At 48.1% G+C, this 12,613-nt stretch overlaps 1 protein-coding gene across 29 annotated transcripts in view; it reads left to right on the top strand.

The window, feature by feature from the left end:
• The window catches only part of RAP1GAP2 (RAP1 GTPase activating protein 2), a 73,740-nt gene extending 67,658 nt beyond the window's left edge, over nucleotides 1–6,082 (top strand). For 24 of the 29 annotated variants that reach the window (XM_068655840.1, XM_068655844.1, XM_068655841.1 and 21 more), the window contains 3 exons: nucleotides 701–780; nucleotides 1,163–1,201; nucleotides 1,992–6,082. In XM_068655840.1, the coding sequence (XP_068511941.1) occupies nucleotides 701–780; nucleotides 1,163–1,171 (89 nt within the window). In that variant the 3' untranslated portion in view covers nucleotides 1,172–1,201; nucleotides 1,992–6,082. The remainder of the gene's footprint in view (nucleotides 1–700; nucleotides 781–1,162; nucleotides 1,202–1,991) is intronic. The other 5 variants (XM_068655842.1, XM_068655855.1, XM_068655839.1 and 2 more) reach the window with 1 other exon arrangement.
• The last annotated feature ends 6,531 nt before the right edge of the window (nucleotides 6,083–12,613 follow it).

Raw genomic sequence — 12,613 nt, 5'->3', positions numbered from 1 at the left:
GCAAAATCAGGCCCTTTGTTAATGCAGTGTGTCGGTGACGACACTGCTCTGCTCGGGGAGCCCTGGGGTGTCTGCAGCGCCTGCTCCTCGCCTGCACGTCACAACCCTTTAATTTCCCTGTGCGCTGTGGTCCTGCCGGAAGGAACCACGATTCAAATGAAAACGCACATTATGAACTTAGGAGCACATTGCAAAATAGACAGAGCTGCAAATCCACTGTTAACAGCTTGGTAACTGGGAACAGCTCAGGAGAAAAACTAAGCTGGAAAATGCAGTCTGGCTTGCTTGCTTTTTGTATCTCTGCACCCTATAAGTCCTCCTCCTTATTTTATTAGAGAATTTCTGAATGAGTAAAACAGCCTCTTTTAATGCTTAAAGTGTTTATTTTGCATTTTTCCTGCCAAGAGCATTGAAATCCACCCATACTTGTACGGATCAGTCATTTGTTGTAGCCTTTTCAGTGGCATTTCCAGTAGAAACACTGTGAAATGTAATTAAGCCTCAATTTATTCCATCAAAACCACTTAATGTACAGATTTTGCCAAACATTCAGCCAAGATAGACTAAATATTTGTAACACTGGTGACAATCTATTAAAGTGCCTGGCTGCTGCGCTGGTAGCACAGCAGTCAGCACTACAGCTTCAACAAACGTGCTTGCTCGTGGATTAGTACTATTTTTGCTTTTCCCCACCCTCCAGCAGATATAAAGAACAGAAACTCTCCAAGGTCCAATCTGAAGTTCCGCTTCGACAAACTCAGCCACGGCAGCTCCAGCACGGTAGGTGCCGCGGTTCTCAGGGGGGATGCACAGGGCCACATCCTGCCCTGCCTGGCCATGGGGTAGGGGCAGAGCCCGCATAGGGCAGCGCTTGTGTGGGTCTGCACGGGAACACTGAGGGTGACAGAGACGGGACATCCCTGGGGGAACAGCCCCACTCCTCCGGGCCGGTAGGGCAGGGCTGTGCAGCACGGGGCAGCCTCTCCGTGCAGGCAGGGAGCAGCCCCTGGTGTGCTGTGTCCCACCTCCCCTGCTCCCAGACACAGCGCTGGAGCTGCTGTGGGTCCTCCTGAGAATAAATACAGGAGATGCGGGGAGGAGGGCTTGGTGACTTCTTGTGCCTTTTTTTTGCAACTCAGCTGTATTCTGGTTTTTCATTTAGAGCCACTAGCAGGAGAAAGAAGTCAAGAACTTTTCAGCGGTAAGTGTTCCTAACACTGTTGTGCACAGTGATTCATCTCATCTGTGCTCACGTGTATCCTTTAGTGATAGCCCATATTGGCCAGTTGCAGTGTTTACTATTAAATATGTGATCAATAACGTGTCTTACAGCATCCTAAATGCTTTTGTGAGATGAGGGCAGCACTGACTGAGAAAAACAGCAGTGTTTAATGATGGGAATGATTGGTGCCCCTCAGTGCCACCACGTAGCAGTATGTATTTCTTTCTGGGGTGCTTCTAAATGTTCCCCACAGCAGTTCTGCCACCTGCTTTCAGGGAAGTTGCTGCATGGCTGCAGCGGCTGCACTGAGTCCTGCCAGGGACAGGGGCAGCCAGCCCCCTGCTTCCACCCTGCAGCTCCACCAGTGCCCGCGTGTTCTCGTGCCTGGAGGCATTTACAAGTTTGTTTCCAGGTTCTCCCACAGGCTTGAGTTCCTGCAGCCTTTTTTGTCATGCAATTCATGGTATTTGTTAGGAAGTTTGTAGCTGAGCAGAAGAGCCCACAAAACTTAAAAGGAGAGGAAATTCCATTTCCAAAAGCACTGGCTTCTAAAAGCCCCAATCTTCTCCCATCACCTGAGTCTCCTCCTCTCCCTGCCTGGGGCCACTTGGCGCCTCTGAGAGGATGGGCACTGCCACACCAGCACCCTACTGTATGGCTTTGGCTCCTTCACTGGGGCTGGCACATCGTAGCCACCACTGCAGGGATATCTTCAGGAGTGAGAATATTCAAAGTCTCTGAGGCTTTTATCCTTTTTCTTTGTTTTCAGAATTTTTTGTTCCAATAAAGGGAAAACTCTTCACCACCCAGTGGGAACGCGCACACCCTGCACTACCAGCGAGGTCCCCTCGCCGCTGCAGCTGCACCCTGCGCCAGGAGGAAGCCGTCAGTGTCACCGTGCAGCCGCTCCTGTCCTCTGGCAGAGACCCAGCCACCCTGCCCCAGCCGATGGCGTTGCTAGCTCGGGGGCACCCTGCGCACTGCCCCAGAAGACCCCTGCCCACCCGCCCCATGTCCCCCTGCAGTGCCGGGCGCGCTGCGGCGCTGGGGCCAGGTGAGCGCCGTGCCTCTGCCCCAGCGGGAGACCTGCACCCTGCGGCTGGGGCACCAGCACCAGTCTCCCCCCTGAGGCTGGCCTGCCCATCCCAGGGGGCGGGAGGGAGGCCAGGTGGATCCCCCGTGAGGTTCGGGGGTCTCCTCCCTGTATGTGTGGTATCAGTGCGGAAACACTTTGTTTTTGTATTTTTCCCTTACGGAAGGGCAGGTGATCAGGGCGCAGTTAGGGCTTTCAGCGGCGGCTGGTCATGGTGGCTTTCCCCTCATCATTGGTCTCCTCTGCCAGGGGTCAGGAGGCAGCAGGGCAATGCTGCCCGGCATGGGGCTGGCAGGGCAGCAGCACAGGACCTCATGAGCTGCCCTCTCTTCTCCTCCTGACCAGCTCTGCTCCTTGGGTTGCAAATTTTCAAGGCAAATGCAGCCTCGTGTCCCGTGCCTCCTCAGGTGCTGGCACAGGAGGCAGCCGGGGTCGACTTGCCCTCTCTTGGCAGCTCAGGAGATGGTGTAGGTGGCCTCTGTGTTTTTTCCCTGACCAAAACTCCATGCATGGGCCTGGAAAAGATTAACCAAAGCTAAAGCTGTAGTATAACTAAATACTAAATCTGGCACTTGGAGTGGATTTATTCTGTGGGTTCTACCTTATCCTGTGTGTTAGCTTGCCAGGCAAACAAATGTATAAAGCGCCAGTGATTTTTGATGGCATTGGGCTTTACCCCTTGCAGAATTTGTCCCTCTGCTTTTGAACATGCTTTTGTTTACTTTAAAAGAAGAGGATTATGAGTTCTGGAAGGTGACTTCCCTATAACACCCTTTTCCAAAAAATACCTCTCTAATCATGCCACAGAAGTCCCTTTGCTCTTATGGAGCTTTGTCTAAAGTTTACTGAAGTCTGTCCACTAATTTCAGGATGCTCATAGATTTCCCTCATGGATTTTTTAAATAATACACTGCAGTGCTGCAGAGGTGCAGCACTGCATCTTGCCATAATCTGTAATCTTTGCAAAAAACACCCCATGAAATAAGGTTCTTGATTTCAAGTGAAAACTGTTTTGTCAGTTCATGATTCTCAATGAAAACAAAACTTTGAGTGCCAAAGTTAATCATACACAGCTGGAGCTCAGAGGCACAGGCATGTCTGAGCAGCTGGGCTGGTGGCTGCGGTGATGCACGGGGCGAGGGCTTGTGGCAGAAACCCACCGCCCCTGCCCCACCACCTCCCACCTGGGCCAGAGCAAAACCGGGCTGATCTGAACCAGCTGTGCTGAATGAGGCTCTGTGTGGAACTGGGAAACAACCGGAATGTGTGCTCCAAATGGGTGCTCCCACTTGTGCGTGTGACTTGCACATTTGAATAGAAAAGGCTGTTGCCCTCCTGGGAGAAGAGTCAGGTTAAAGAAGGAGCCACATTGTGGAAAAAACAGAGAATGCTTTCATGGGCATTGAGCGCACTGTGGAGGATCAGTGAATACAAATAACCAGCAGTGGTGACACTCCCTCCTGCTTTCAGTGAGTTGCTTTTAAATAACATTTAAATCTTGAGATTTTCTTTGAAAGAGGAAAAGCACAACACATTTAGCCCGGTCCGCAGCTAGCTCTGGATGTCTCACATTCCAGATACTTTGCTGTTCAGTTCTGCTGTCTGACGATGCTTCAGTAGCACTTTTAAGCCCATCCCCAGTTCTTCCTCCTAGAAGTCTGGTTTTCTTATGCCCTGCAGTGAATACTGACTGGTGCAAAACCTTGTTTTGAGGGGCTGTTTTTGTTTGTTCGTTTGTTTTTCTCCTATGAAGTTGCTTGATTCTATAGATGTCATCATTCGCATGGGTGTTGATCTCTGTGAGATCTTTCAGTAGAAGATGCAGTGGCTACTCTTGTCTGGATTTTTCATTTTGAGTTGTTTTTTCTTTTTTTCTCACTTGAAACTGTGACTTTCCTTTTTGACCTAGGTCAATTTGTAGAATTATTGGAAGGTGGTTAAAAGGCACACAGGACAGTTTGAAGCTCCAGGGAGAGAGATGCAATGCGTTAGATGTGTCCTGAGCCGTTCCAACCGGCTGGGAGGGCAGCAGGGCCGGGCAGACAAGGTCTGCCAGCTGCTCCTATACTTCCTGGGACAGTTTCAAAAGTGCTGCTCACAACTGGCTGTAAAACCAGCTCCTAAATAACAATGGGCTTTTAAAGCTCCTGTCCTAGCCAAGCTCTAGTGCGGCTTCTGCCTATCTGCCCTGCCCTGCAGCCCTGTGCAGCAGCCTTTCAGTTCTGGGATTGTCCTAGGTCACCCTGCAGCAGCGCTGGGGACTGCTGAGCAGTTGTGTTCAACCTCGGAGGCATTTGCACTCCAGCAGTGGGTGAAGATGTTCCTGCATATATATCGCAAAATGTTTTGTGCTTACATGTGACACACACATACATATACGTATATATATATATATAACAGAAAGGATCCCTCGCTGACACTAACTGGTGGGGCAGTGCACGTCAGAGCTCGGCAGCTCCTGCCCGCTGCTGGTGCTGGTGCTCTGCGGCGCAGGGAGCCCAGCATGGGGCTGCCGGGGGCTGCCCAGGAGGCCTCGGGGCTGCTGCTCCATGGGATCAGCAGTCGCAGCCCAGGGCTCGGGGCTGCAGCGGGGATGCCTGGTGTCAGCCTCAGGGCAGCGGTTTGCCTGTCCCGTCTGCACTGTTTACATGCCCGCAGCTCACACCAAACTCAGAAATGATGCTGCACAGCGAACGCCGGAGGTAGGACTGCAGCTTGGGGAGGCTCAGTGGGATTTCCCGGCCGTGTAGGACAGGTCTCTGCTGTCCGGGTGTTTGCTCTCCTTTTTCCCCTGGGTTTCGGTGCCCTGGTTACTCCTGCTGCACCCTGCCTCCTGCTTGGCACAGACTTGTTGGCTATCCTGCTGGGGGCAGGCTCAGGCCCAGGCCCAGGTCTGCCTCCCAGGCCCAGCGCTGGGGCTCAGGGCTGTGCCATGCACACCATAAGGCTCTGGGGACGTGTTTCAGTCCCTCGTGTACATCCCTGCCCACCCCACAGCCCCCCGGGGCACAGCAGGGCCCGTCCTAAGGGTGAGGGTGCGCGGGAGGCGCTGGCACCACCGGCCTCCTTGAGGGCTCCCCAAGCCAAGCACACGCTCAAGCACAACGTGAAAGTGCTTTTTTTTCTGGGTGGAGATGGGGGTGCTAAGCACAGGTCCAGCTTCTTTCCAGCGTTTTGGGGGTCTTCAGGAATGGCAGCTGAAGGGGCCAGGATACTTCCTTGACATAACTGGGCTTGTTAACCCCAACTGAGGATCTGGCTCAGAGGTTTCTCGGCTGTCTTTGTCTTGACTGCAAGAGGTGGTTAGCACTGATAACTGCTCTTAAAGGCAGTCAGAGCTCGGCACCTCTGCAGATCACACCTCGCACTCATGCTGCTTTGCTTATGTTCCGACTCTGTCCACTAGAGCTGGTCAAGAAGCTCTCATTTCTGAATCTTAGAGCATGCTTTCATTATGTTTTAATGAATGTAGCACTGCGTATACCCTGCAAAGGAAAATGCTGAATTTATATCATTAGAATGTGAAGAGAGTTTATAGAGTGAAAAAAAATCTTGAAGAAATGTATCTGACAAAAGTTTATTTTTTATGTAGAGAGGCGGTGCTTTGTAGTTCCTGGTGGCCTGTCTGTTGTAAATAATGTACATTTAATTTATTGCTATGGTAGCAGATTGTATTTGTTATGTATAAAACTAAAGGTTCACAAATGTATATTTTGTTGCTTAAATGTGTCTTTGCAAAATTCACAATAAATAACATATTTTGTGTCTGTATGTGTATTATATTATGTATGTCCATGAAGGGACAGCTTTAGCTGAGCTCCCTGGGGACAGTCTGGGGTCTTTATACCCCTGTGAAAACCACGCAATGGCATAGACTGGAGTTGAGCTGTTACTGAGGTGGGTAAGATCAAATAAAGTTACGATCCAAAGCAGAAGAGTACCAGAGTGTAAGAAGGTGCAGATCAGGACATCTCTGCTGGTCTTAGTGACGCTAGGACCAGGTCAGCAGGCAAGGATCCAGCATCTGTTCCCCACGCATCGGAGTTTCCATCAAGTGACCTGTTCTGTCTGGGTTGGAGTCAGCGTATGCCTAATATAAGCCATGCAGTGTCAGAGTTAGAACTAAAACCTGTTCCTGTCAGTCGCAGACCATGTGTGGTATGGAAAACAAACAATTTCATAAAATGAAAATGAACAAGCAGCAATTTGGTTTCTCTAAAACAGCTTCGTTTACCACAGAGCTTCAGTCTCTGGCATCTTGGCTGCCTTACGGACATCCTCTCTGAGTGAACTATGAAATTGGATTTTCTCTCTCAAGTTCCTCAGGCACCATTTCAAATCCCTCTAATTTCCCAGCTCTCTTCCTCCCAGGACACTAAGAAAAAGCCATTATTGTGCAGAGGAAGCCTGTCTGGTGCGTTTTTCCCCACAGCTCAGGCTGAATGACAAACAAAGCTATTCGCCAGTGTTATTTTTCTAACGTTTTGTGATGGGGGAGAAAACCCATCAACAGGCACGCGTAAGAACAAAATGCTTGTCCTGGGGAGGGAACAAGCCCAGCGGAGGGGCGTGGGGTCCCTGTAGCGATGGGTGAGCAGCGTGGGCGCTGTTCCTCAGACTCCCCTGCTTCCACCAGGAGTGGCAGAGGAGCAACAAAACAAAGCATGCAAAGTTCAGGTTCTCCCTGGTGACACTGGGCACAGTTGTATTTGCTGGTAAGGGTGATTACAAGACGTTCAGGGCAGTAAGGCACCCTGTGGTCACAGGGCAGATTCTCTCCTGATTTTGTCTACATGCGTTATATGGCTTTAACTGGACCAGTGTGCGTGTGGTGTTGTTAGCTCTGATTATTATTTCACATCACCACTGAAAAGAAATAAATCCATGCAAAACATGCAAGAACGGCCAGCTGTCTGGTTAAACATGTGTGCTCTGCTCCTCCCACGGTGGCTGCTGCCAGCTGTGAAGTGTACACAGCAGCTACCAAACCCAGATTGTGCTCTCATCCAGCAAATAGTGAGCCAGCCCTGAGTCAGTATCTGTGTCACCAAAGCCCATCTCTGGCTGAAACAAAGTGCAGTCCAAGGTGAAGTCACTTCCTTCTTCCTTCCTTCTAAAAATCTATGGTTGTTATAAAAAAAAAAAAAAGTAATGGAAATGTACATTTTTCAAGACAAGCTCAACCTGGTTTTGTTCCCTCCTGCCAGAATTCAAATACATGTCAACAATTTGCATGACCTTGCAAAGTCACTGGGGAGAGCAAAAGGCTTTGGGGGTCTGTGCCAGGGAGACCTCTGTGCACTGCCCCCACTGTCCGCTCAAATTGGGAGAGGGGACAGATCTGCCCTGGCTTTGAGCTCAGGGAACAACCGTTGACATTCTCCACATGTCAGACACAGATACTATTTCATTCCTCCCACTTAGCCTATTTTCAGCCAAGGACAACATGCCATGCCCAGCACAAACTGGAGCAGCCATCAGTGGTGCCTCGGTCTGCCCACAGTCCCTGCCCAGCATCTTGGGGCTCACGAGCATCATCCTGAACAGCTCAGCATGGGGAATGTGGGCAAGAAGCTGGCCTCTCCTCAGACATTTCCTCAACCCGATTTTGAAATCAGAGGGCTTTCACAGCAGGGAAATCAAATGAGAATTAAACTCAAGTGCATTTATTTAACAGAAAAGAGCAGGGAGGTTGTCACGAATGAGCATGAAACATTTATTGAGGTTCCTGTGAACAGAGGCTTGGCCACACAGCCTCTCTTACATTAGAACATGCACAGAGACAATCCCTCTGCCACTCTCACTGTAACAGGAGATATAACGGAGCAGTTTCTTTTCCCACCAGACCGACTGTTGCTTTGCAAATCATTGCAAACCTCAAAGCTGCAGAGGGAACATGCCCACAGGACTGTGTGACCTCAGCATGGGCTACATGGCAGCCACCTGCTGAGAAGAGCTAAGGAGTGTCCAAATGCTTTGGGTGGCAAATCAAAGTCAGCTGAACAGCCTGATTAACCTGCTGGGGAGGTTAGAAGAGGCAGATGGGTGGCAGCAGAAAGGTTGGACTGAGAGGGAGAGCTATGTTGGGCTGCTCCTTGAACGATGCTAAGGTTTCCAAACTGAGTTTCCCAGGCATTTTGTTCGCTTGGATGAAGCAGTGTTAGAGGAGCCCTTCTGATGGGGTGAGCAATAAATATAAAGGTGTTTTGCTTTGTTTTCTCACAAGGGATGGGGGAAAGGCTGATATAAGCTAAGGGCAGTGGGAGAACCCGGGAAGCATGGTGTGTGTCGTGGGAACGTGGGTGCCTGCGACGTGCCCTCAGCTCCCTCTAACGTGTGTGGTGCTGCCTGCTCTGGTGTCACTGGTCCTGCGGGGGTACCTGCTCCTCCCTGCTGACACAGCCCCATCTGCGTGATTGTGGAGCCCTGCTCCTGCTGTTTTTAAGCACTGCAGCTGCATATTTCTCATCAGCTAAGGCAAATTTCTGGTGGGGCTGTGGGTTCAGTAACAGAAGTTTGTGGCCTGCAGACAGGAACTGGAGGCTTATTTTCTTGACCTGGTGCTGGCTTGTAGCCTGCTTGCAGATGCCAGCTAACCCGCTGCTTTCAGTTTCTTCACCTGAATCTGCTCCCTGACCTTAAAAGGGCAGCTTACGCTGCGGTGCTTCCCTTCAGCACAAATACTGTGCAAGTGCTCCGCCTGCTGAAAAGCCGAGATAAGGCTTAATGTGTGTGGCCATATTAAAGCCTGGGTGATTTAAGTGTTTGCTGTTAGGGCTTTTAGTGATGATAACACAGAACTAGGCAAACAGAAAACAATTATGCTTTTGAGAAGCTTGAAGTTACTACTTTCTGCAATGTATGCATAGCCTCCAACACAAGGGAGAATGTATACTTTTCAATAAAAGCGTTTTGTATTACAGTATGATAAAAAGTTAGTTTAAGCTACCTGCAAATTCGTGAGTATTTGGGAAATGACATGAAGCAACAACTGGTGCAACACAAAACTAAATTGTGAATTCATAGCACTCTAGCACAGCTGGAAATGATTTTTTATTTTTTTTAATATATTTTTTTAATGGATTTGTTATGATCCTGACCAAACTAAGTGTGCAGCAAAAGCAGCCCACCATCTATGCACAGGTCTTTCATGCAGTGTGAAATCCTTGACAGTGCCTCACATACAGAGAAGTATCGACCCCAAGAGATTTAAAGTTAAACTTTGAGTAGTGTGAGACAATGATGACAGTTAAACAAGCAATTTAGGTATACCTTTTAAAGATGTATATAAATATTTTGTATACCTAGCAGATGGGTGAGTTTTGAATTAACAGAGGAATATTCCAGCCAGAATATGGAAACTTGCCCGAATAATCTGGACTCTAAAATCAGTTGGGAGAGAAACAACTTCCAGACAGCTTTGAAAAACTTCTCATAATAGACCTCATTGCAAGAGCTGCTTCCCTAGTTCTTATAGCTCAAAATGTGAGGGCTGTAGAAACAACCATTTAAGTCCAGGACTTGGAGGGCAGCAATTGACCTAAATTGTTCACTTTTACAGCTGAGACTGACCAAATCCTTAAGTGACATGCTTCATAATGTTCAATTGCTGGAAGCCTTGCTCATCAGGTGAAATGTAAAACCAAATACTGCAAATCCTTTTCCCAAGAGGCCATTAAGTCTGATCTTGAGTTTGGGTGGTGCTTTCTGGACAGGAAGCTCTTCCAATTTTAGCTGAAGAACGTGTTTCAGTTCAGCCATAGCATGTTTAAGACACTCGCCATAATTTATTCCAGAAGTAGCTGCAATTATGATAAGCTGTGTACACAAATTTACAGCTCAGTCTTATTCCATATAATTTTGAACTTGAGTTGCTCAAATCAGGATCCTAATTTTCTAGGCTCTATAGACAGAGATGCACAGGATGAATGGCACTTGGAAACTGTGTTGCTCTTCCTTTTCTTATGAACTACAGAAAATCTAATCAAACATGAATCCAGGCATAAGCGGAAAATAAAAATAATCATTAGAGCATTTTACCTCCTAGAAGTTTATTACTAGATTACTTGCTAAATTAAGCTGTTTTCTTTACATATGTAACTGCTTATAGGCTTGACTAATTTTCTCACCTGGAAGTGATCTTTCCTTTTCTCTTCTTCAGAAGGCATTAATGGTTTGCTTGGGTCTTTAATTCATTTGCTTCCAGCTCTCCCTTGCTGTTGCTCATCAACAGCATCAGTCAAGAAAACTCCTCATGCTACTCCAAACATGGGAATCTCTCATGCATGGCCATTAGGAAGACAAATTTCATGTAACCATGTGTGGGATTTTTGTCTTCGAGTGACTATCCACATAGTCTACAGAGCATCCTGTATGGACTCGAGTGATTTGGGCTTGATATGAGAAAGTCAGCCAGGAAGACTGAAATTAAACATCAGGAATGCAACAAATAACTTATCTCGTTCCTTGGCAGCTTCCCTGTTAATCTCACTAGTTTCAAAGACAGTCTCATTTAAGAAGAGCAGAAAGCTAGCCTGATTATCTTAACTTCTCTTGGTGAATAACTGTCAAAAAATTCCTATCAGCAACCTCAATCAAATAGGAAAATTTTGTTGAAAACTTTAGTTTTAACAAGTTCCTTGAAACTCAGGCTGCAGAACGAAGGCATGCTACTCAACTTGCCTTTGAGCTGTACAGATGCAAAAAGACAGCTGAGAACATGGTGTTTTTGTGAGGCTGCTCACCTGGTTGCAGGACTGGACTGATGGAAAGGTGATTGGGGATTTTTTTCTGTCCAAGCACCTTCACTGCTTCTTGTAGGTATGTCATGGACTTCTAATTCTGATCACAGAAGAGAATAATGAAATCAGTTACAGAAGCAGCTGCAGATGGGAAGCTGTCTTTGATGCTACACCCACAGCACAAGATCATGCCTAAAACTTTGAATCAGGTTGACCACAAATGCAGAAGCAAACATCAGCCGCCAGCCCTCCATGCTGCTGGCTGACTGTGCTGAGCCCATAACCCAGCATAACTCACCACGCTGACGTTCTGCTTCTCCTGGATTGAAACCCCTGACCCAAACAATTGAGCAAAACCTGGACGTGCAATGAGAAGTGGCAGAACCAGCAGAAGAACGGCTGTGCTGCTCCAGCTGGCCTCTGGTACAGCGGGGAAGGGAGCACAGGTCAGCTGCTAGATGTAACTGGGATAAACCAGAGCACCGTCTCCTTCCTGGGATCATTATTTTCCGTCAAGCTAGACAAAGGCTCCTTCCAGAGCTGCCTGCGAGGCGAGCAGGGCTGCCTGGTCTGGCTCAGGGCAGCTCTCTGCCTGCCTGGGTCGGAGCCAGCGGTGTGGGCATCGGCAGGGGGAAGCTGCTTGAAATTTGAGGCCCCGCTCTGCCACCACAGCGCTTATCAGATCTGGCAGAACAGCGCCGTACATCTATTAGGGAAGCTGATAAGGCCTTGTCTTCTGCCTAATGAAAGTCTGTGCGCACTAGATAATCATGCTGATTTGCAGCCCTTGGAAAACCCCTCAATGAAATTTATCAAGTAACTTTCTAGCCACAGCTGGAAAGAAGAATGAAATCCAGGCATCTCTTCTAGGTCAGCAGTTCCAATTCAGCTCTGATCAACGGCTTTGTGTGGCTTTGGCAGCCATCAAGGGGACTGCTAATTAAAAAGAAAATTTGCTCTTAACATTTGAGTTTGGACCTATGGACAAGAAAATCCAATTTATGAATTTTATATCTGGTGAGCTCTTGAAACAACATGAAAAGCACAGTCCTGGCAAGAGTCTGTAGCAGTCATTTGTACATGTTATTGGATAAAGCAGAGTTATTTGGGAACAAGGGGTGCATCCCCAGGTGCATGCAGTGTGGCCGTGACACGTGGCACTGTAGTGTGGCATAGCCAATGGAACTGGAAATCCCATCGGACCTGTTGTTTTTTTTTTTGTAACAATGGATGTTTTTTTCATCCATTAAATGTCATCCCAGAAGCTGTATGAATTTATGGAAAACTCAAAGTGAAGCTGCTGTACTTTCTTTGTAAAATTAGAAGTGTTTGGCACATGTGGGTGTCTTTAACACACAACTCGGTATGCTGTTGAACTACTGAAAATGTAAATGTCTCCGTGTTTAATTTCGGTAGTTACTGTGCTCCCAGGTGGGCGGGGAAGAATTTTCCGGCTTCGTTCCTTGGAGCTTCTGAATCTGCCTCTTCTGTACAGCAGGTGGCACTGGAAACACGCGCATGGAAGCCCAATCCTCTGGTTTCTTTTGCAAGCCTCGT

The sequence above is a fragment of the Anas acuta genome, chromosome 19 (genome assembly GCF_963932015.1).
Source record: "Anas acuta chromosome 19, bAnaAcu1.1, whole genome shotgun sequence".
Taxonomy (NCBI): domain Eukaryota; kingdom Metazoa; phylum Chordata; class Aves; order Anseriformes; family Anatidae; genus Anas; species Anas acuta.
The sequence above is the reverse complement of the archived record's forward strand: the minus strand, read 5'-3'. Positions and strand labels throughout refer to the sequence as shown.